The sequence below is a fragment of the Neovison vison genome, chromosome 12 (assembly GCF_020171115.1).
Source record: "Neovison vison isolate M4711 chromosome 12, ASM_NN_V1, whole genome shotgun sequence".
Taxonomy (NCBI): domain Eukaryota; kingdom Metazoa; phylum Chordata; class Mammalia; order Carnivora; family Mustelidae; genus Neogale; species Neogale vison.
This window is the reverse complement of record NC_058102.1, coordinates 119,632,894-119,657,088: the sequence shown is the minus strand read 5'-3', so window position 1 is coordinate 119,657,088 and position 24,195 is coordinate 119,632,894. Positions and strand designations below refer to the sequence as shown.

The following is a 24,195-nucleotide window of genomic DNA, read 5'->3' as shown; positions in this document are numbered from 1 at the left end:
ATAAGTGGTATCTGACAGCTCAGAGCTTACAAGTATTGAGTATCTGCCCCAAATTCATTATTTGAATTTCCCCACCCCCTCATTTCATATACTAGTCTGGAAGGGCGACCATAACAAAATACCACAGACTGGGGGGGCTTAAACAATAGAAAGTAATCTTTTCCCAGTTCTGGAGGCTGGAAATCTGAGATCAAAGTTTTAAAGGGTTTGCTTTCTTCTGGGGCCTCTCTGGTTTGCGGATATTCTTCTCACTGTATTCTCAGTTGGTCTTTTTTCTGTGCGTGTCTCTCTGTGTGTCCACATTTCCTCTTTTTACAAGAACACCGGTTAGATAAGATCAAGGCCTACCCTAACCACCTTATTTTAACTTAAGAACTTCTTTAAAAAGCCCCATCTCCAAATTCAATCCCATTCTGATGTACTAGGGGTTAGTGAGTCAACATGTGAATTTGGGAAAGGACACATTTCAGTCCCTAATACTTCACTGCCCACACAGAAGTGTCTAAAACATTTTTTGATTGATCGCCATTTTGTCATTACCTGGAAGAGCTTACTAATCATCCAAGCCTTTTATTCCTGCCCTTGAGGAGTTTGTGATATAAACAAATACAAGAGACAACTAGGAAAAAATATAATAAAGTAGGAAATTAGTTGCTGGTTTGGACAAAGAGGACCATAGTTTTCTAGAAGTTCAAAGAAAGACAGGGATCAAAAGCACAGTGGCTGCAGTGGGCCAGGAGGCCTTCAGGAGCAGGACTGGTTCGTGGACACTGGCAGCAAGCCTGAGGTTTTAACTAGTTGTGTTAAACTCTAACAGTACCTTAGAATTATCTGCGGGATCGAGCTGTGTCCTTCGCACTGGCATCAAAAAAACAAAACAATGGGGCATCACTGGTGAGCCACTGGGTGGCTCAGTCAGTTAAGCTTCTGACTCTTGATTTAGGCTCAGGTCAAGGTCTCCAGGTTGTGAGATTGAGCCCCGTGTCAGGCTCCAAGCTCAGCAGGGAATCTGCTTGAGATTCTCTCCTGCCCTTTCCCTTTGCCCTTCTCCCCAACCCCATGCCCTGCTTACACTTTCTCCCTCTTTCTCTAAAATAAATAAATAAATCTTTCTAAAAAGGCAAAAACAACCCCTTCCAGGTGATTAGAATGCATAGCCCAGCTTCAAACGGCTGGTTTGAATGGGTGGATGAGATACAGGAGGGCACCGCGGCTGAGGAAAAGAACACGAGCAGGAGCATGAAGGCAAAAACCTGGGGGTATCTGAAGGACAAGAAGACCCACCTTCCTGGAGGGGTGGATGTGTGGGGAGTAGTGGAAATAAGTTTGCATGGGTCAGAGCGAAGTGCCTAGAGGGCCTATGGAACCCGTGCACAGACTGGAAAGGCAGGAGGGAGGCGGACACCAAGTTAGGAAGCTCAACTCTGTGGTTATTGCAGTGGTTATCAACCCAGAAATGCAGACACGACTGTAAGGCTGTGAAGGATGGATTGGTAGGACTGGCTAAGTGGGTAAGTTGATAAGTGATAAAAATATGGGAGATTAAGAAAAACGTTGGGTTATAAATGATCTCAAGGTTTTGAGGCTGACGGTCGGGGCATATATTATTAATAAAAAGTAAATGCCTAAGAGAAATTGTTGTGGAGTAAAGAGCATATATCTGGCTACATCCTGAGCTTCCCTCTAGGGGATGTTAAGTCAGAGATAACATCTTGTTTATTCACACTCGGCATGACCGTTCTCCTGTAGCAACTGCTCCACGCACTGTGGTTGCTAGAGTTGAATGAGGTAAAACTGGAACATCAAAGTATACATCAGATATAAAAGTGCACGTGGCAGAGAAGAAAAATGAACACAGAAGAGATAAGAACTCAAGCTTTGATACCACAAAGGCCTTGGAGTGCTGTCCCTGATCTCCAATAAGGATTGCTAAGAATCTCGAGCAATGCGTCCCCGCAGCAGCCTTTCCCTTCGCCATCTCCTGCCCACGTAGAATGAATGAGTCTCTGCTGTTTTGTCACCCAGCACTCCCTTTGCTGGCTCCTATTTTCACTCGGGGAACTTCCCTTCCCCCAGCGCACAAAGTCTTGCTGGGCCTGTCAATCAAAGTGCTCTGCCAACCCTGGCTAGGGTCTCCAACCACTACCTACACATTTGGCCTTGTGCCTGACATTAAACCTCTCCTCTTCCCTGAGAGCTTCCTGGACCACTGTGCCTACCAACCCCCTCCTCAGCTGAATTTCTAGAGAACTATGGTTCACACTGTTCAAACTAGAAGTAATTTCCTCTTGACCTCGGGTGGGCTCATCAGATTCTCTCTCCTGGAATTCTGGGCCTTAGCAGACTAACAACAGTAGGGAACCCGCAATCTATTTGGTGACCAAGTCCTGGTGACACTCTCCCCTGGATCTCTAAAATTTCCTGGGTCCCTGTCTATTCAGTTTTGCTGTTAAGCCTCTGGGGTCCTTCAAATCCTGCCAGTACATCCTTTTGCCTACAGTTAAACAGAACTAGTTTCCACTGCTTGCAACTGAAGTTTTACTGATTGACCACATTCCTTCCCGTTATTCAAACTGTGTCACAGCTCTATTTTGTGTTCAAAATCCAGAAGTGAGTGTGGTATATCCTAGGATCTTTATCTCTCCTTTTCTTTTCTTTCCTTTTTTTAATTAAGTAAGTTCTATGCCCAGTGGGGCTTGAACTCATAACCCCGAGATCAAAAGTCACATGCTCTAACAACAGAGCCAGCCAGGCACCCCTGTTTTTCCTTTTCTAAAGCTGTTCACCCCAGGGATTCTCATTTCCTTTGCTAACAACAAAGAGTGATGGGCAGCAGCCCTCTGCCAGCCTTGCACTTTTCACTTCTTGTACCTACTAACTTATTGGAAGAGGTCCCCATGATCCTTTTGCCCTAAAGTGTATTTTATAGTCATCTGTTTAAAATGTTCTGTCCTGGACGCCTTCGTGGCTCAGTTGTTACGCGGCCACCTCCAGCTCAGGTCATGATCCCAGAGTCCTGGGATTGAGGCCCACATTGGGCTCCTTGCTCAGCGGGAAGCCTGCTTCTCCCTCTCTCGCTCCCCCTGCTTGTGTTCCTTCTCTCTGTGTGTCTCTCTCTGCCAAATAAATAAATAAATAATCTTTAAAAATATAAATAAAATGTTGTGTCTCTCCTTACTCCATCTATTTCTCCAACCCTAAATTCCCTTGCAGTCAAGATCAGGTGCCACTGAAGAGTATTTGAGATTAGGCTTCTGCATCCTTTCTTCCCCACATCCCTACCCAGTGTCCTCTTTTTTCGAGTGACCGCTTTATTTTGAAAACTAAGAACAATGATGCTCCCAGCATCATCAATGCTTCTCTTGTATCTGAGAGAAACAGGAGAAACAGGCTGTGGATTGGGCTTCTAGTGGGCCTAGAGACAAACGCCTTTTACCATGCTGACAACAAGCACTCCTAAAAGTGATAATGTCACTTGGCATTGATGCAACACTTTTCATCTAGAAAGCAATTTGTAGACATTGAAGGGTAAGCTGTCAGTTATTTCCGCAAGAGTAAATGCACAGTGCTGGGTACAGTCCTGTCCAGTTCCTTAGAACCCCAAAATGGGCCCCACATATAAACTGTGGCTGCACAAGATGATTTCTTGGGGGCAAAAAAGGGGACAAAGGTGGGGAAATGGAAAGAGGAAGAAAGAAAAGAAGACCTACAATTTATCTAGTGAATGTTGTGAGTCTGACAGGAGAGTCTAGAGAAAAACCCTCCAGGGTTCTGCTGCCATTTATCCTACTTCATGACCCACTGAGAAGTTTCCACGGAGATTAGGTCATTCCCAGTCACCTCTCAAGCTATAGTATTTTATCTTTTGATGATTCTTCCTTCGTGTCTCTGGCACATGTCCTTATTCCCAATTCAAGTCCTACCAAGTGCACCAAAGCAAATCAACTTTAACATTTGTGAGCGCATGTGTCCACATACACGTACATACACAACCTCTGTGCTCTTTCTTGCCTGGTTACCCCGCCCCTTCTTATTTGGGGTTAGGAGCTGGGAAGAAAGGTAAATAATGAACCATGCCTATTAGCCCAATGTTTTGCAATGATGTGACGGGAAAGAACTCCATGAGATTAAGGTTGGGCTTACTTCTTAAGAAATCATCCCATCAAAAGAAAGACGAGCCTCCACCTGTTCAGAGAAATTGTTGGCTGAATTTCTGAGCAGTTAGACACCCTGTGAACTGCAAATAAATGCAGGGCATGAAGGTAGGAGCCAAAGCCTTTCAATGCTTTGCACACAGGTTTCCCATAAAGAACAAAGTATATCACAGCTTAGGCACCCACATAGTATCCTCTTGTCTCCTGGTTCTCTGATCACAATGAGGAAAGTACAATTCCTTCCATAAGCTCCATCTTCCTTCTAAAATCACCCTATTGTGTGTATGGAGCTGTGTGGCATTAAAGAAAACAGATATGCAGCAACCCATTTTCAGAACTGACCATTTGATGAATAATTATTTGCATAATGGGACACAAGGGAAGGATTTTTTTTTTAAACTATGGAGTCCTGTTCTCATAAACTCAATAAATTATATTAAACTTTCAATTGTAAAATTTCACTTTCCACACCTTATAAAACCAACCATAAATCAAGGCACATCTTCATTTACTACCATTTGGCTGTTAATACATATATGTATCCATCTATTCTTTCTCAGACATCCTCTATTTGTGTGTGTCCCTATTTTACCACTGGCCTATAAACCTCCTACCAGTCCAGGGGAATCAGAAAAAAGGGAAATCAGAGAAAAGAAATAGAGTAACCTAAGATTCAGAAGCAAGCGAACATTCTAAAATATCACATTGGTCCTGAGGCTGACTCCCAGCAGACACAGATGCATTATACTCTGAAGTGGAGAAAGGCAAGAAAAAAGTGCCCAGTATGAACACATTAGCTTTCAGTTTTTTAGGTTTGTTGTTGTCTTCCGTAAAATGTAATGAAAGTTGAGCAATCTATTCAATCACAATCTACTTAGAACAAGAATACAAGGGTACAAGGGCCAGCCACGCAGCATCACTACTGCTTCAGTAGAAGGGATCCCGTGAAGACAAAAGCTTAATTGAGGGCACACAATAAAAATGTCCACATGGAGCCATGAGTACTGACCCCGGACTACAGAACCAAGACAAAGCAGAGGGTGCTCATCAAGTCCAGAGCACAGTACACACGCTCTCTGGCAGGGCTGTCTCCCTGGCCGCCAGGAAGAATGGCTGGCCTCTTGCAATTTTATTGTGCAGCGACAATAAGGCAGCTTGACTGATTTAAGTGAGCAGTGACTGGTAAGGTGAGAGAATCATGAACTCTTCGAACAGGACAATGAAGTCTGTCCTAGAAGTACTATGGAGATTCCAAGTCTTGTTTTCTATGTTTCCACATTTGTTCCTTTACTTGGAATCCAGTTGATGAAAGTAGGAGCTCCTTGGATCAGTGGCCTCCCGTAGGATTTTTTGAGAATGCTGTATATATTTTACTTGTAGGGGAAAATCAAAAGAGCCACAGATTAATTAAAGACAGTCTGGATAAACCTGTATGGACTTCAGGTTATTCTCCTGTGATTTTTGAAGGAGTAAAACATAGGGTAAATATGGGTTTGAATCATAGGTCTATCATTTACTGCTTATTATCTAGAGCAAATTATCTGAGCAACCGACTCATTTTCTGCAAAATGGGAAAATGGTTTAATTCATATAGCTACAGAATTGAAAATCAGGTAATGTCCACAAGACACTTGGCATTCCCTTATCCTAGAATTTTTTACTATCAGGTTGGTCATTTCTTATGTCTCCTGAATGGATGCATTTGTTTTAGTCCTTACTCTGTTGCGTTAATATAACTGCACTTATTTTTTTTTAAAGATTTTATTTATTTACTTGACAGAGAGAAATCACAAGTAGATGGAGAGGCAGGCAGAGAGAGAGAGAGGGAAGCAGGCTCCCTGTTGAGCAGAGAGCCCAATGCGGAACTCGATCCCAGAACCCTGAGATCATGACCTGAGCCGAAGGCAGCGGCTTAACCCACTGATCCACCCAGGCGCCCCAATATAACTGCATTTAAAGCATTCCTGATACATCTGTTCTTCTTCTTCTTCTTCTTTTTTTTTTTTTTTAAGATTTTATTTACTTCTTTGAGAGCGAGTGAGTCTGAACCGGTGAGTGGCAGAGTGAGAACCAGACTCCCTACTAAGCAGGAGGCCTGATGCGGTACTCATTCCCGGGACTTTGGGATCATGACCCATGCCAAAGGCAGCCGCTTAATTAAGCGACTGACCCACCCAGGCGCCCCCTGATACATCTGTTCTATTCTCAACTAACTGTTTAGCCCCCTGCTGCTCCCTCCTGTCCCAGGCCAAGTGGAGTGGCTCTGGAAATACATACACTGACACTCAGGAAGTCAGAGTCTTGGGAAACTGGGTGAGTGTTGGTTCTCTTCCCCCAAACACAGGAAGGCAGAAAGCAGAACATATTATTGGATTATTAGAATATAGACGTTAACAGCTCACTGGAATCACATGATGACAGTGATATAGTAGAGCAAGTAAGAGCTCATATATACCGAGCATTGAGTCTGATGTCAAGAACTGACCTATACTGACTTTTGGCAACAACTGAGACAGGTAGGCCCTATTGCCATTTCTGTTTTGTAGACTAGGAAACCGAGGACCAGAGAGACACATTACCTGGTCCTGGACCATGCTAGCAGTAGGTGACAAAGCCAATCCTAACCCAGTCAGCTGGGTTCCTAGGGCTGTGCTGACATCCAATAACTCATAAGCATGATTTTTCACTTAATTGTAAAACCAACAAAATAAAAGCACAACTGCATCCTAAGAGGTTATCATTCTGAATGACTCTTTAAACATATGGAAGGCACAGCTCTGTAGGCAGTGGCTACAGTTCTGTCTGGGCCTGCCTCATATGGAGACAGTGCTTGTTAGAGCTGGGCATGGGGAAGCAGGAGGAGTATAAATGTCTGGAAGATAAAAGGCAAGCAAACACAGATATACTGAAGTTCTTAGAACTTTTTTTTAGAACAAACAGGCAGAAATAATTACTCAGTTGGGGCTTATTCACAGGGCCAGCGTGCTCTGTCACGAATGCTGTGTGTTGAGATAACAGCAATAGGTCTTGATGATCTGGTTTAGTTAAGGGAAGATAAGAATTCTAAAAACCTTTGGAAGTAGTGATTCTATAATGTGAATGGAAAAAATTAACATATATAATTCAGTGTTGCACTTTTCAAATTGTCGACCTTAAGGGTGACACATTATTAGCTTGGGTGATGCTCCCGCTGTGGAGTGTTTTGGGAACTCATTTTGAACTGCTTCTAAGTCAGAATACCTTCAGTGATGCTAAACCACATTTCATTTGGCCAAGATAAAGCACCACACCCCTATGAGAAAACAATGCCAAGTACATCATTCTTTTTTTTTTTTTTAATTTTTTTTTTTGGTTCTGTTTTTAAGATTTATTTATCTGAGGGGTGCCTGGGTGGCTCAGTGGGTTAAGCCTCTGCTTTCCGCTAGGTCATGATCTCAGGGTCCTGGGATGGAGCCCGCATCGGGCTCTCTGCTCAGCGGGGAGCCTGCTTCCCCCTCTCTCTCTGCCTGCCTCTCTGCCTACTTGTGATCTCTCTGTCAAAAAAATAAATAAACAAAATCTTAAAAAAAAAAAAAGATTTAGTTATTTGAAAGAGAGAGAGCATGAGGAAGGGGAGGAGCAGGAGGGAGAGGAACAAGTGGACGCGGAGCAGAGTGGGGAGCCCAACTGGGACTCAATCCCAGGACCCTGAGACCATGACCTGAGCCCAAACCAAGATTCAGACCTGACTGAACTGCCCAGACACCCCACAAGTACACCGTTTTTGCCCTAAGTTTACACCCATGACAGCTACTTCTTACAAATACTGCACAGGATTCTAAATATAAGAGGAACAGTCCAGCACAAGGGACATCTGGGTGGCTCACTTGGTTAAGCATCTGCCTTTGGCTCAGGTCATGATCCTAGGGTCCTGAGATCAAGTCCCACATCGGGCTCCTGGCTCAGCGGGGAGCCTGCTTTTCCCTCTCCCTCTCCCTCTCTCTCAAATAATCTTTAAAAAAAGAAAATTAAGGAAGGAAAGAATGAAGAAAGGAAGGAAGGAAGAAAGAAATTCCAGCACAAAAGAAAATCTTTAGATAATTTTATGAGGAAAATAACACTTAAACCAGGCTGTGAAAGGTGGCTTTGAATAAGAAGACTGAGCAGGAGGTGAGTGGGGGTAAATAGGGAGGGCACAGCAAAGGGAGCAGTTGAGAAAGATAAAGACATCCTCAGCTATCTCAGGTAATCTAGGTTGGCTGGAGAATAGTATGGGCTGCTAGGGTGAAATTAGTCTCTAAAGACAGATTGAGGCAACACTGCACAGGGCGTTGGATGCCCACTGAAGTCTACTTTAACTTGCAAGTGATGGGAACCTGGGAGGCTATAAGCATTAGAATGACTGGAATTGTGCTTCAAAAAGATTAATGTCCTGGGACGCCTGGGTGGCGCAGTTGGTTGGACGACTGCCTTCGGCTCAGGGCGTGATCCTGGAGTCCCAGGATCGAGTCCCACATCAGGCTCCCAGCTCCATGGGGAGTCTGCTTCGCTCTCTGACCTTCTCCTCGCTCGTGCTCTCTCTCACTGTCTCTCTCTCTCAAATAAATAAATAAAAAATCTTTAAAAAAAAAAAAAATTAAAAAAAAAAAAAAAGATTAATGTCCTAGTGGTGCATACAATGGATTAAGGCCTCTTGAGGCTTAATTTTGGAAAAATTCTGAACCAAGTCTGATGAATAAGAAAAGTGATATGGAAATATTTATCATTTTTGGTCAAAAAACAAGGTATTGGGGACACCTGGGTGGCTCAGTCCGTTAAACGGCTGCCTTCAGCTCAAGTCATGACCCCAGGGTCCTGGGATCTAGCCCCACACTGGGCTTCCTGCTCAGCAGGGAGCCTGCTTCTCCCTCTCCCACTCCCCTGCTTGTGTTCCCTCTCACTGTCTCTCTCTGTCAAGTAAATAAATGAAATCTTTTTTTTTTTAAACCAAGGTATTGAATAAAATAGTAAGATAGATTTCCTTCTGTGGCTTATAAATGGATCTGATAGAACTTCCAAAACAAAAACAAAAACAAAAAACAAAAACTCAAAGGTTTTGGAGTGGTGGCAGCATCACAAAATAAATATACAGTATTCTCAAAAGCACCTGCTTCCAAGGATAACACCTATCCCAGTGAATAATCAGTTGCTCCTTTAAAGACAACCAGAATTATTATTTAAGTCACACAGTATACTTTTAAAATTATAATCCATCAGAAGAATTAGCTTCTAACGTACAATGTGACCTTCTTATCCAGTCTGTGATGGCATCCTGCAGTTACACAAATACTAAGTTCTGCTGCCAAGAAATTTTTGCAGATGTAAATAAAGTCCTTACCAGTTAACTTTAAATAAGTCTTTATCAGTTAACTTTAAATAATGATTGCTTTCATGGTGGGCCTGACTTAACCACCTGGAGGACATTAAAAGCAGGGCTGAGGCTTTCCTGAGGCTAAATGAGATGAAAATCTACCAGTGGACAAGAGCTTCGGCCCATGACCCCTGACTTCCAGCCTGGTCTATACACTTCAGACTTGCATGGCCAGTCCATCTCAACTGCATAAATAAATCCCTTGTAATAAAACCCTTATTTACACACACAAATGTACGTACTTACATGTATGTGTGTATATAATATCTATATATAAACACACAAGTAGTAAGGTTTTATATATACATCTGTATGCATGTACATAGGTATCGCATACTGGTTCTGATTCTCTGAATTCTCACACACAGTTTACTTTGTGAGAGTTGACAATCTGAAACGGATGCATTATAAATGAATTACAAAAAGACCATTGTTAGAAACTATCAAAGTTAGGGACACCTGAGTGGCTCAGTCAGTTAAGCGTCTGCCTTCAGATTGAGACCTGCAACAGGTTCCTTGCTCAGCAGGGAGCCTGCTTCTCCCTCTGCCTGCCTCTATTCCTGCTTGTACACTGACAAACACAATCTTTAAAAAAAAAAAAAAAAAAAAAGATTAGTTAAAAAAACAAACTATCAAAGTTAGAAGCTACTAAAGTGTAGTATACTATACAGTATGGGATGGCTCCATTCTTACAACTACAGAATCCTTGGCTTCCAATCTGATTCTACGTGGCATCCCACCAGGGATTCTTAATCTGGGATCCATGACCCTCTCGGGAGAGCCCACAGCTTTCACCAAATTCTCAGAGAAATTGATTTCTCCCCAAATCATTAAGAACTGCTTAGCTTATTTTGAAGGTTATATAAGGTTATTTATACTCAATTTCCCAATGATTGCTTTTTTTAAAAAAGATTATTTATTTATTTGACAGACGGGTCGGCTTCCTGCTTCTCCTTCCGGTCCTGGCATCCCGCCCGTGCTCCCCCTCAGTGGCGCCCCCGTAGCGTGCCCCACACCCCAGTTCCCGCTAAGGCTACTCACATGATCGCCATGAGGCACCCTTCTCCCAACTGATGGGCTTCCACACAAACCAGAAAACCACTTCAGAAACTTAACCCAGACCATCATCTCTCTCCCTTGCTTCAACCTCTGCCCTGGCTTCTCACCTCCCGCAAGAATGAAATCCCAACGTGTCACCCGCGGGCAGCACCCTGGCCCTCGTCCTGCCCTGGCCCTCGCCCCAGCCTTGACCGCGGTCGCCTCTCCCACCTTAGGTCACGCTCCTGTGGGCCGTTCCTGCCCCGCTTCACGTGGCTGGCTTCTCCCCAACCTCCGGTATCGCTTCCCTGTCGCCAGCTCAGAAATCTCTTCTTACCAGAGCAGGTGTCCGTGTCCGCGGCGCCCACCTCCACAGCTGCTGGATCCCGAGCGGTGCCTGCTCTCGCGGTCTGTGAGGCGGGACCGCTCGGACGCGCGCACAGCACCGGCCTCCAGCCCAGCCCCCAAGGCTCTGCCCCAGGGACCAGTCGCTGTGGTAGCCAAGTGTCATCCCACCTCTACCAGCTTATCTGTCCTTCAGGACACTGTTTTGGTTTGGTTTTGCTTGATTGAAAAAAGACGCATTTGAATGCATGCTCTCTTCAGACGATGCAGGACTCCTCGCCCAACTGCTTTATTAAGTCTCACATTCCCTTTCCCGCAAGCCTCCCCATGTGTATCCATGACACATCTGTGCTGTGTGTGAGTGGTGCGCTGATCATCACTTATTTTCTTAGATTACTTACAGAAGCTGTTTTCTGTGTGCTAGCACAGGTAAATATAACAATGAATTAAATAGGAATTTTGTCTTTAAAATGTCTAAAAATGGTTTAGTCACCTCTCAGGATGAGCTGGGTTAATATAAACATGAGACTGAATTAACTTTTCAAAGACAGTTACTTCCTCACTTAATTTCTGTATTTAATATCTCTTTTCATCTAATTCCTCCACACAAATGTGAATTTGTACTTACCTTTATTTAAAAAAAAAAAATCCCTAGCTACACTTGTAAACATAGCATCATGTATAAACTTACGGAATCCCTACGTTGTATACCTGAAACCAATGTGATACTGTGTGTCAGCTAGTCAACTATATTCAAGAAAAAACTTTTTTTTTTGAAAATTCTATTATTAAAATATTAATCTGTCCTGGTTGAAACTTATCTATAAAAAAAATAGTAGGCTAAAAGCCCTTAGAGAAGAGCATTAGAACAGAAGTTCTTTTGTGGTCCTGATTCCGCTTCAATTTTGGAAAAACCTTAACTCCTCTGGGCAGCAGTTTACTGCTTTGTTAAAAAAAAGTCAGGACGGGAGGAGGAAAGGAGGAAAAAAGGAAAAGAAACTGGGGCGAATCATCTTGGAAGTCCTTTGCCGCTCAAAATTTTCTTGATTCTATTAAGAAAAGAATTTGCCTTTAATACACAGAGGTCTGCAAAGCAAAATGATAATGACAGATACCATGTGCTGGGGGTTTAGTATGTATGTAGTGATATACTATATGAAAAAAATTACATGGGTTCTCATTTAACAAATGAATTTTCAACTATTATTCTACTGTTTGATTTTTAACAGTGGACACAATTCTCAATTACCCTAAGAAAAATGGCTGAGTAGATGGGAAAAATTTATGAAAATACGTATCAAAATGAGACTTAAAAACAGAACTTTTTGACAAAGTCTCCTGTATTGGAGGCCCATGATAACATGCTACTGTTTCACAGGACAAAGTAAAAATATTTGTCCCAACCTGACTAAACTGACAGCTACAAAATCTTCTCTTCAAAAGGTAGGATTTCAGGATCAAGCTAATTCTCTTTCTAAATTCAAGCACAAACCGGAAGTACCTCAAAACAAAACAAAAAACAAACAAAAAACCGAAAAAGCAGATGCCAATAAAATATAAGGATAATTCAAAACTAATCTTTAGGCAGGCATAAATGATCATTTGACTGTAGGAAAACATTTCCTGTACATTGGCCTATATTTAACAAGCTAATTAACAAAAATTAAATATACTAGGGAAATAATGTATAAAAATCACATTTTTTAAAGTGAGAGTTGAACTCAGTAATGCCTCAGGGAAACTAATGCAAAAATTTAATGAGTTGTATATCAAGAATTATACTTTTTATAAAATATTTGCCACATTTTACTTAAGTCCTCCTATTATTTGTAGTCCATTTCTTTTCAGTTGGTATTAAATACATCTTTTTTTTTTTGGACTGGTGAAGTACCACCTTGATGAAGCCAGCTTCCAAAGCTAAGGTTAAGTCAACTCACGATAATAAACCCCTCTATTACAAGTTAACAGTCAACTCCCTCAATTGTGGCTTAAAAAAAATATTTTGAAGCACCTCAATTTCAAACAACTGGCCTCAGAAATGGCATAGGATATACTGAGTACAAAGATCACAATTTGATCTCTGCATTTTTTAAAAAAATACTAATAGCCAAGTGATTATAACCACACAAAAAGCTACAGAGTTTGAGATAACAAAAAAAAAAGCATCTTTTATCATTATGTATAATCTGCCATAACCACACAGAAAGGGGAAATTCTATTCCACTTTTCCATTCCACTTTTCTATCTTCTCATGGGAGCATTCAAATGTGCACTCCTAAGCTGAAAAACATACCTCCAACTAGTAAAATATTCTATGATACCACATTAGATGGGAAATGGTAATGTCAATTTCTTTAAAATTGATCCAGGACGTAAAACAATAAACAAAGAACACATAGCAGAGTAAATAATAAGTACTAATAAGTAATAATAAGCATATAGTAAGTACTGAGTAAATTAGATATTATTGATATACTCATCACCCTTTAGTGCACTGAAGAATAATTACTCATATGGTGGCCTCAGAAAAGTGAATCTACCTCCCCAAAATTCTGATGTTTTTAAAAAAGGTCAAATTCTAATTAAATCTGTGATAGTTTTACTAATACACATTAAATATTAAGCTAGTTGTAATAGACTGACATTTTCTGGTTAGTTGATAGCTTCAGAATTCTGTATTATTTTAGTTATATGCAAACCAAAAATAAACCAATAGAAAAATTATATGAAAATCCTCTCAAAGTAGGAAAAATATTTTCTATAGCAGTATATAAGGTTCTATTTTTCCCAAGAAATAGCAATGATTAAAAAAGAACCCATTTCTGTATAACAAATATAAATGTGCCCATCTACCCAATAGGTACACAAGAAACATCTATAAATAGCACAAGAAAACACAGATAAATCTCAACAGACTGAGCCAAAAGAGTGAGGTATTTCAGAGAAGGTATTTATCATCAGAACAGTATGGTTTCCTATATTTAAGATCTATTTATTATTTATTTTTACAAATAGCAAAGTCCCTTCCATTTTTTTTCCAGCTTAATGTACATGGATATAAAAAGCTACTGATTTCACTCCACCTCCCATCCCAACCCAAGTGGGATAACAGGAAGTTGTGAGGTCAGAGCAGCCTCCTGATGCCAATGTGGTTTCCTCTTTATCTCGGACTTAACTCTGGCACTCACATCAGTCATCCTCTTGCTGATTTCTTTTCTGTCAAAAGAAACCATGATACATTAAATTAGCACTTTCTAGTTGGGATATTTGTTCAGCCAAGATCACTTGTTCTGTCATCAAGTATAATTTTCTAGAGCCCTTGGCAATAGATACGGTCAAAACTCATCATGGAGAAACATGTCTTAACTAATTCATCAGATAAGTTTATCACTTTGGTTGCTAGGCACATGATCCTCAGGTACTTGAATACTTCTCTTTCTTCCATTTGTGCAAACGTTCCCACATAGCAAAACACACAAGGGTACAAATATACACATTCCCCTTGAGTAATACGGCTCAGAGCTGGATCTTCTCTTAGCTCTGTAACAGTATACAGACTTTCTTCAAAAGCACAAGTATTGTGAAAATTATTCAAAAAGCATAAATATCATAAAACAGATTTTCTATCATTCTAAGCAATAAATTATTCCTACAGCTTACTTTATGTATTTCATTACAGAATGACCTAACCAAATAAAATCTAGGTAGTATATGGGTACGATGAAATTTTACAAAGTCAATTTGAAAACAAAGGTGTACACATATGTGTACTAAGTACACATATACTTTACCAGTTTAAGAAAATCTATGAGTTTGTGAGCATCCTCCCCAGTAGACAGGTCTACAAAGTCCTTCGGAAGTCGGTAACTCAAATAGGGACTGGGTTGAACTGTCACTTCACTGTTTGTGCAACGGAAAGCTGGAGAATCCTTTACAAAGAAAAAAAGGGAAAGGCTGTGAGGAATTATCTTTTTAAGTCTATTCTTCAAAGTGAAAAAGATACTAGTATAACAATTTCAAACTCATGTTCCCTTCTGTAGTAGGTAAGGAAGGAAATAAAATTCTGAAGTAAAAGAAACACCAAAATTTTAAGACTGTTTCCACATGTTCATTAGAAAATAAATACACAGTATCTGAAAACAGTGCCCTCATGGAGAGCTTTGGTCAATCCCTAAATGCTACCAGCCACTATTCACTGCGATTTGGTTATGGGTTCCTTAGTCCTTGAATGGACCAGAGGCCTATGGCTAGTTCTCTCTGGCCTTGAGCAATCTCCTGCAGGTCAGAGAGCTTTATCAATATTAGCATTTTCTACAGGTGCACAGTGGGGAAGTACTACCCTGGAGAATAAAGTTAATAGTAAGAGCAAGCAAGTGCTATGAATTCCTAATACTTTTGTGCTTCTCTTAGTCATTTAACTTACATATTTGTGTATCTCTCTTAGCACCTATGGAAAACTGCAAATTTCAGTATCATAATTAACAAGTCTTCATATTCTTCAATGTACTTGCTTAGAGTCTTGCATTTTATATTTACAAGTTGCCTTGTGCCAAAAAGGATTTCAGAGACAGAAGGCCTTGGGTTTGGACTTCATGGGTGGCAGGTATCTAGGTGAGGGATGGATGGTGTCCAGCAGATGGAGACAGGCCAGGAACTTGAGTGGAACAGGACCGTAGAGCCCTAGAAAGCAGGCCATATCTTATGACAGACCAGTCATCTGACAAATACGTAGGAAACACCCACTTTGCGCTGACCTTGTCCTAGGTGTAGGAGATACACTGGTAAGCCAGTCTGGCAGAGAGCCAATAAATAAGCAAATGAATACAACAGCAAGATCATTTCAGATAGTGAGAGGTGTTCTAAAAACACAACAACAGGGTGCTATGATAAGAGGCCACTTCACAGGGGTGGTCAGGTAACACCTTGCTAAGGATAGAACATGTGGACCAAAAAGTACGATGAAATCAGCCCTGAGAGGTCTGGAAACTCAGGCAGGGACCGGGCACAGCTTGGAAAGCAGTGGGCACAACCAGGGCAAAGATCCTGAGGCAGGGCTTTGTAGCTGTGAGAATGAGAAGAAAAGCCAGGTCTCCATGGAGGGGAGTAAGGACACGACTCTGGGAAAAAGGCAGGAGCCTGCTCCTGTTTTCCTGTCAGCCCCTGACCTCCAATATGTTGTTTAAATTAAAAAGAAAGAAAGGATTTGGATCATCGAGTGAATTTTGTACAAACTGTTTCTATCCACTGTGTCCCTCATATTTAAAAATAACCCTGTGCTGAATAATTTACACTCTCTTTCCTTGACATTCAGATTTAATGGCCTCCAACTCTAAGATGCCAGCACGAAGACAATTCTTTCAGCCATTAATTCAACAAAAATCAACTGGGCCTGAATTGTGCTAAGCCACACCAAACTGTGGAGAACATGAGAGACACTCCCACCCCCGCAACTTACAGTCTGGGGCAAGCACAACACAACAGGGCAAGAGCCTTGACAAGGAAAATAGCCATCTGAGCCAGATCTAGAAAAACAAGGCCAGAAAGGGCCCAGACGGAGTAATGATGAAAAGAAGTATTTCAGAGCTAAGACAAAAGATCCTCACACTGAAAGCAAGGCAGCAGCAAGAAACCCAGGAAGAGAGCGTGGATCATGGAAACCAGGGGAAAATGTGCGGTGAAAACATGGAAGAGGGTAACGCATTCAAATGTTGCTGTGCATCCTTCCCTGGCCCTTGCAGCTGGCAGGTAGAGCCCCTGCCTGTAGAGAGGCAGGGGCGGAGGCTAACCGCACAGGTGGAGGAGCGCACAGGTATAGAGAGGCAGCAGGCAGGAGAGGCAAAGGGAGGAGACCGGCTGTGAGCAGTTACAAAACCACAGGTCACCTGCTAGCATGAGGGAAGTCAGTAGGAAAATACTTGTACATATGATTATAGAACCATGCCCGGACAATATAAACTGCAGGGGTAAGAATGGCAATTTCCAGGTGGTAGGATTTCAAGTCTTGCCTCGTTCTAATTCCCTGGTTTTTTAAATGACTGTGTAAAAAAACCCCTGCTTTTTAAAATACATTAAAAAACACAAAGATAACGCATATATAGTAAAATCATTTATTTTAACACGTTTATGTGTATGTATCCAAGCATGTTATGTGTACCAAATATGATATAGAAAATATAAACTGTGGTTCTCAACATGGACTGTGGGTACTTCAGAATGCTCTTCAACAGCAGGTGTGTATTACTTTCATAAGCAGAAAAGGGCAACACAAAGGTGTTGTTCAAAGAAAGTTTGGCTGCAAAGATGAGATAAGAATTGCTGGCTGAAGACATGAGTTTGAAGGAGGTTTGTCTCGTTTGGACAGAAGATACCTGAACACAGACAGGGCGGGTGGACAGAAGAGAACAGGAAACATGACGGAGTGAGTGGCAACACGAGTATCCGGAGAGACGGTGAGGAACAGCTGAGCAGGTGGAACTGTTAGACTGAGGAGGAGGGACAGAGGGACGCTCAGAGGTCTGAGGACAATTACACGAAGTCACTTCGCACCAGCAGCTTCTCTTCCTATGAAGGAGGATGTGGAATCATCTGCTGAGGGGCAGAAAGGGAGGATGATGGGCGGTCTGAAGGGTTCCACAGGGGTATGGAAGGCCACCGTGGGTGGAAGAGAAAGCTGGTGAGGGAAACACTGCAGTAAGGTCCCCCTGATGGGGTCGTGACCATGACTATGACAAGAATGCAGGCTGGGCACCTGCAGTTTTCCTCTCTCAGGGGTCAGAAGCCTGGAGCTAGGATCAGAGCCAACATAGAAATGACCCAGGGTCAAGATTCTTCCAGGTGAATCAGGTACACACCCTTTTTGGTCACCTTCATGATTGAGTACCTATTAGTAAATCTGTATTGATGCCTAAAGAACAAAGGAGCAATTATTTAATGGATTACAGGGTTTTCTGTAATCCTTTTTTAACCTCTTACCTGCTCCAGAGTGTCTCCTTCACTAAAATCACCTTTTAAGTTTCTTCCAGATATCAGTTCTTCCCAAGTAAACAGCAGTGAATCAGTTACTTCACCAAACGGGTTGAAATCAATCAGCCACACCTTCCCCTAGAGTACAGACAGAAAAATTAGTAAGCAAGAAATAAAAACAAACACAAGTGTGTCATCTGTCTTATCCAAAAGATCATCTTCATATTGTTTTTACCCAAACAATAATATTAAAAATCCTGTAATTTATTTCAAAAGACAGTTCCTCCAGGTCCCAGCTGAGAAAGGATCACTTGTCTAAAGAAATGAGGGGGGCGGGGGGCACCTGGGGGTCTCAGTGGGTTAAAGCCTCTGCCTTCAGCTCAGGTCATGATCCCAGGGTCCTGGGATCGAGCCCCACATCGGGCTCTCTGCTCAGTGGGGAGCCTGCTTCCTCCTCTCTCTCTGCCTGCCTCTCTGCCTACTTGTGATCTGTCTGTCAAATAAATAAATTAATTAAGAAAAAAAAAAAGAAAGAAAAGAAATGCAGAGAAGGGACCTAGGAAAGAAAAGCCCTGACAAAGGCAGATATGCCAACTCCTGCCTAAAATCACACAACAATTCTAAGTCAAAAATCGAAGCAGGAGAAAGGACAAGCTCACAGAATGGTTCCACCAAAATACTATGACTGGAATGCTTTCAAGGGTGTCTGCAATCATCTTGCCTGAGGAAGCTAGGCAGGGAAGAACAGCAGATCTGAGAGCACCTTCCTTACCCCTGAGAGGCTGCTGCAAAAGGGGCATTTAAAACACACACACACACACACACGAAAAATGTAGGGAAATTCTGTTATCTTCAGTCTTCATGTAATATTTGCTTTGTATAACAGAATTTGTGGCACATGAAGGGGAAATGAAAAATAACAATCTTTAAAAGCAATTTCTATCTTCTGTTCTGAGTATTGGTGGGCAATGTGAAAGGTTCTAGATGCGGGGAAAGAATACTTCTAACCTAGTTATTCTGAGCTTGATTAGAATCAGGTGCATCTTAATATTATAAAGCAGCAGAGCACTGATATAACAGACCTGGGGAATCTGTGTAATTGTGCCAAGAGATTAAAGCCACATTTGATCACAGAGATGTATTTGGCATTTAGTAAATGTTTCCTTGAAACTTTTATCTTTGATTTTTTTCCTCACTGAAACATTCATATACTGGCACCATTTTGCTGTTGATAATTTTTTTTGCTAAATATGTAATCATGTCTTGATCAGATGTGCATGCATAAAATTATATCCACCTAAGGAACTAGACTGCTGAGCTGGCAATATTAATCTCTAGCACTACTTCTCATCTGGGTTCAAAGAAAATTTTAAGAAGATGAAGCATCTTTTTTTTTAAAGATTTTATTTATTTATTTGACAGAGAGAGATCACAAGTAGGCAGAGAGGCAGGCAGAGAGAGAGAGAGGAGGAAGCAGGCTCCCCGCTGAGCAGAGAGCCCGATGCGGGACTCGATCCCGGGAACTCGAGACCTGAGCCGAAGGCAGCGGCTTAACCCACTGAGCCACCCAGGTGCCCCAGAAGATGAAGCATCTTATTAGGACTAGCTTCAAACATCAGAAACATCTAGCAAGTAGCCAAAAACCATTACAGGAAGTTTGGACCACATATTTTTTTATAAGTTTCCTATTATATACTAATACCCTCTTTCCCCCCCCAGCCCCCCAGCCCAGGAGAAAGCCTGTATCTCTTTCTTGCCACCTGAGCTGTTTTCTCACACAGATTCCAAAACCACTTGTTCAATGTTCAAGTGAAATAATGTTAGCTATTAATCAACTTCTTTGTGTGACATTAGCTTTGTTTTGGGGTGGTTAGTAAGATGTCTTTAACATACTGTATATTACTCTAACAAAATAGGTATTTTCTAACCCCCAAACTCTTTCTACTTGAGTTTTCATAACCAATAAAACCAACCCTTTATTAAAAGGGTGGGGGGGATAAAGGAATATTGAGCTCTATAAACTAAAAATATGTCATACTATAAAAAACAAGCAAAACTAAAACAGATCAGCTGGCAGAGTTTGTTCAGAAGGCTCCTCTAGTTTACTAAAGGAAAAAGAAACCAGCTGTAATCAGGCATGAAACTATCAAGATGACACTATCAAGGATTTTATAGCTCTAACATGTTTTTTATGTAACTTCTGAGGCACAAGACATCCTGAGAAAGTCTGTTTTTAGGCAATCCATCAGGTAAGAGTGGTCACAGTGACCTTCCTGGTATCTACCAACTAACCACCCCGCTACCTGCCCAAAGAAATCTCTATGCACCAAACATTACCAGGCATTGAAGCATAAAGACCAATAACACAAAATCTATTCCTTCAAAGAGCTCAGGCCAGGACACATATACACACACACACACTCCCTGCCTGATGCAGTTTGTAAACGCCTAGAAATAAGCTATGTGTTCATAGACAGGAAAATGGCTAAACAAACTACATAGTATATTCTCAAAATAAAATACTACACCATTGTATGAAAGTAGAAAGCTCTCCAAAAATACAATGTTTTAAACAAATGTTTATAAAGCAAGGTACAGAGCATATATCACATGCTAACTCCTGTGTATGAAAGGTGGAAAAAGGTAAGTATATTGCTTGTTTCTGCAAGCAAATACTAGAAGGATATATAAAAAACTAATAAAAGCGTACTTGTAGGAGGTATAGAGGAACAGAGGTAAGAAAAGCAAGACTTTCTATATGTATTTTCACACTGATTTAATTTTTGAGGAATGTGAAGATATTCTCAACTAAAAAGTTTAAAGCTCAGTAGGTTTTACAGAGCAATGTTTGCTAGGGTGCAGGGAGGGTCATCAGGAAATCTGGGGGAGTGATGGGAGTTCTACATGTTCACTGTAATAGTGGTTATACAACTGGATGTATTTGTCAAAACTCATATAACTGTACCCTAAAAAGGATTAATTTTACTCTGTGTAAGTTATTTCTCAAAAACTCTAACAAAAAAATTCAGTAGTTTTAAATGATTGAAAATACAGGGACGCCTGGGTGGCTCAGTCAATTGGGTGCCTGGCTCTTGATTTCAGCTCATGTTGGGATCCCAGGGTCATGAAACTGGGCCCCGCTTCTGGCCCTGGACTCAGCAGACAAAATATAAAGAACCCAAATACCTATCACTCAGTTTCAACAATTATCTTGTTGAGCCCCACAGCCAATCTTATTAATCTATATCCATCCATTCCCCCCAAATCGGTATTGCTTTGATGGTCTCTTCAGACACCATTTCATTCACAATCTATAAAAAGATTTTCACAATTATTATTACCAAGCTTAATCTAACAAACATCTATAGAATGTCACACATTAGTTGTAATTTTTCAAACACACACAGAACAGACACAAAAAAGTGACCAAGTTGCAAAGCCAATCTCAACAATATCAAAGACTCACGATCAGACATTTTTAGCCCTTACAACAAAAATTAGTAACAAAACAATAGCCATCACTAAAATAATAAGGAGACTACAATAATTTTCCAAGTCTCTGAAGTAGTGATTCTAAATTCTAGTTATGAGCTATCATCACTTAAGGAGCTCCTTAAGATACATATACCAAGGCCTCATCCCAGACCTACTGAATGTGTGGGCCATCTCTGACATATGTGATTGCTAGAATCTATCAACACTGAGTCAACTTGCCCAGCTGCAGTAAGAAAATAGACACATCAGAATATTGCCAAATTCAGACTTCAGTTCCACCGCATAGGAGAGACCACCATAAAGACTTAGTTTTCTGCAACAGTCATAAAACCAAATTTCCGCAAAGTGCCTATCAAAACAGTGATACAAGTGTCCCTGAGTATATGAAAATGTGTCCTACACCACGGTTTAAATCTCTTCTCAGAAACTGTTGGCATGTTTCTACTGGTATGTTTCTCACTTTTAAAAACATACAACTTCTTTCAGCTCTGTTAGATCATAGCAGTAATTATTTCTCTACACGTCCAACTTCACTTATATAACTCTTTCACCAAATTACACATTTGCACTGACCTGCCAGCAATAGTGAATCAAAGCAGATATGGACATTTTCCAGGGAAATACTGACAGACCTTAGTAAATTCCACATTTTTAAATGCCATTAAATATAACTGCATTAAAATATAATTACTTCAGTTTTAATATCTATAAAATGAGAATAACACATACCTCACAGGGTTATATGGATAACCTGAGTTAAATACAAATAAAGTTCTTCTGAGGTGCGCCTGGGTGGCTCAGTGGGTTAAGCCGCTGCCTTCGGCTCAGGTCATGATCTCAGGGTCCTGGGATCGAGCCCGCATCAGGCTTCCTGCTCAGCAGGGAGCCTGCTTCCCCCTCTCTCTCTCTGCCTGCCTCTCTGCCTACTTGTGATCTCTCTCTCTCTGTCAAATAAATAAATAAAATCTTTTTAAAAAAAAATTTTTCTGAGCTACACATTAGGGTAATAAGCCAGGTTTACTCATTCACTAACTGGTTGCTTTGATCCCACTTATGACCAGCCAATTCCCTGGAATGGTTAAGTCTCAAAGATAGGCTCCTTGCAGGTCAGGAAATCATCTTGTTGGAAGCTTTTTGTTAGAAGCATGGCATCTGACAGTAAGGCTCTCTATAAATGTTAGCTGTGTGAGTGACTGATGCGGCCAGTGTCTATCAGTCAGAAGCAGATCTGGGACTAGAGCCTGGGCTCCTGTTGATCAGCCCTGGTTTCTATCCATTCCATCACACCAGCTTCCTGTCCTTTCTCTAACCTTTGTTTCCACTAGATTTAAAGTGCAAAGTAACATCCCTCTTCCTTACCACATCTCAATTTGTAACTCCTCTAACTCTTAGCAGACACTCTCACCCTTGAAGACATAGAGGTGAAAACAGAGTAAGTGCATCTTTTGGCTAAATAGAGGCAAGTCAATAGTTAACAGGTATTTTGGGACATGACCATATGGGCCAGACCCTTTTGTCCAAAAAAATGATTCAAAGGTATCGTAAGCATCACAACAGTGGAACTGCTTGAGCTTGGAAAGGGAATGAGAAATGTGCGGGTAACATTTGGAAAACATATGGTCACATACTCAGAAAGCACACCTGCTGTCTTCCCAACAGCTTAGTAAATAAGCACTAATCACAGGACGTTTAGTGACCCAGATTTTTTTTTTAAAGACTGCACGTCTTGATAATAAAACCTCTGCTATAGGATTAAGTGAAGTCAAGTTTTTGTTCTCTTTTTCATTATATAGTTTCCAACACTTTTAAGATTTAAAGAATAAGCAAATCCTCATCTTCAGTCTAAAGATAAAAGTGATCCCAATCATGCTAAGGATTTTTTAGTTGATTAAAAATAATGACCCAAATATTAAAAGACAAACTCCTGGCCACACTTACATGTGCCAACTGAACTATTTTAAGCAGGCCTAGAACCCCAACAAAAGTGGAAAGCAGGACATCAAGTAGCCATTTAGTCGTCTGTTAAATTAATAAATCCTAATCCACAAAACTATTGAAAATATGTCTCCCAATGTTAAGTATATGTTAAGGGAGACTCTTGACCACTGTGACTTTCAAACACCTTAGCTGGTTTGAGAAAGTATTTTTTGAGCAGCGGGCCCCTACATAATGGCTACACACTCCGGAAGACCAGCCCTGATTTTAAAGCATATCAGAGAGTTGTTACTTACCCTACTGTCTCTATATATATCGAACACAACTGTAAAGGAGAAAAAACTCAAAGTTAACAATGAACTACTACTTTCATGATCTAAGTCTCCTTTTGAAAATTAAAATGAATCTTATTATTCATTACTCAAATAGCAGGATATAAGTACCTTGAGAACTTCATGCTTCTAAATCTCAAAATTTTTTAAGATAATAAGATAGCCTACAATGTTTTATTACATGATTTTGTTTTCCTTTACTCTACTCTTGGCCATAATCCTTTATACAGTTGATCCTTAAGCAATGCGGGGGCTGGTGCTGACTTCCCCGCAGAATTGGAAAACTCATGCTTAAGATTTTACTTCCCTGAAACTTAACTACTAACAGCCCACTGTTGACCCGAATCCTTACCCATAACATAAACAATTAACATGTATTTTGTGTATTATAAACTGTATTCTTACAATAAAGGTAGAGAAAATATTAGTAAAGTTGTAAGGAAAATATACCTACAGCCCCACACTGCATGTATTAGGAAAAAAATCCACATTAAGTGGACCCATGCAGTTCAAACCTGGGTTAATCAAAAGTTAATTGTATTTA

The 24,195-nt window shown here is 41.0% G+C and overlaps 1 protein-coding gene across 1 annotated transcript in view; it reads right to left on the bottom strand.

Moving 5' to 3' along the window:
* Positions 1 to 13,897: 13,897 nt before the first annotated feature.
* CDC123 (cell division cycle 123) overlaps positions 13,898 to 24,195 on the bottom strand; it is a 55,587-nt gene continuing 45,289 nt past the window's right edge. The window contains exons 10-13 of the mRNA XM_044228429.1: positions 23,616 to 23,644; positions 17,899 to 18,027; positions 14,718 to 14,855; positions 13,898 to 14,142 (exon numbers count right to left, since the gene is read on the bottom strand). Of these exons, the coding sequence (XP_044084364.1) occupies positions 14,116 to 14,142; positions 14,718 to 14,855; positions 17,899 to 18,027; positions 23,616 to 23,644 (323 nt within the window). The 3' untranslated portion in view covers positions 13,898 to 14,115. The remainder of the gene's footprint in view (positions 14,143 to 14,717; positions 14,856 to 17,898; positions 18,028 to 23,615; positions 23,645 to 24,195) is intronic.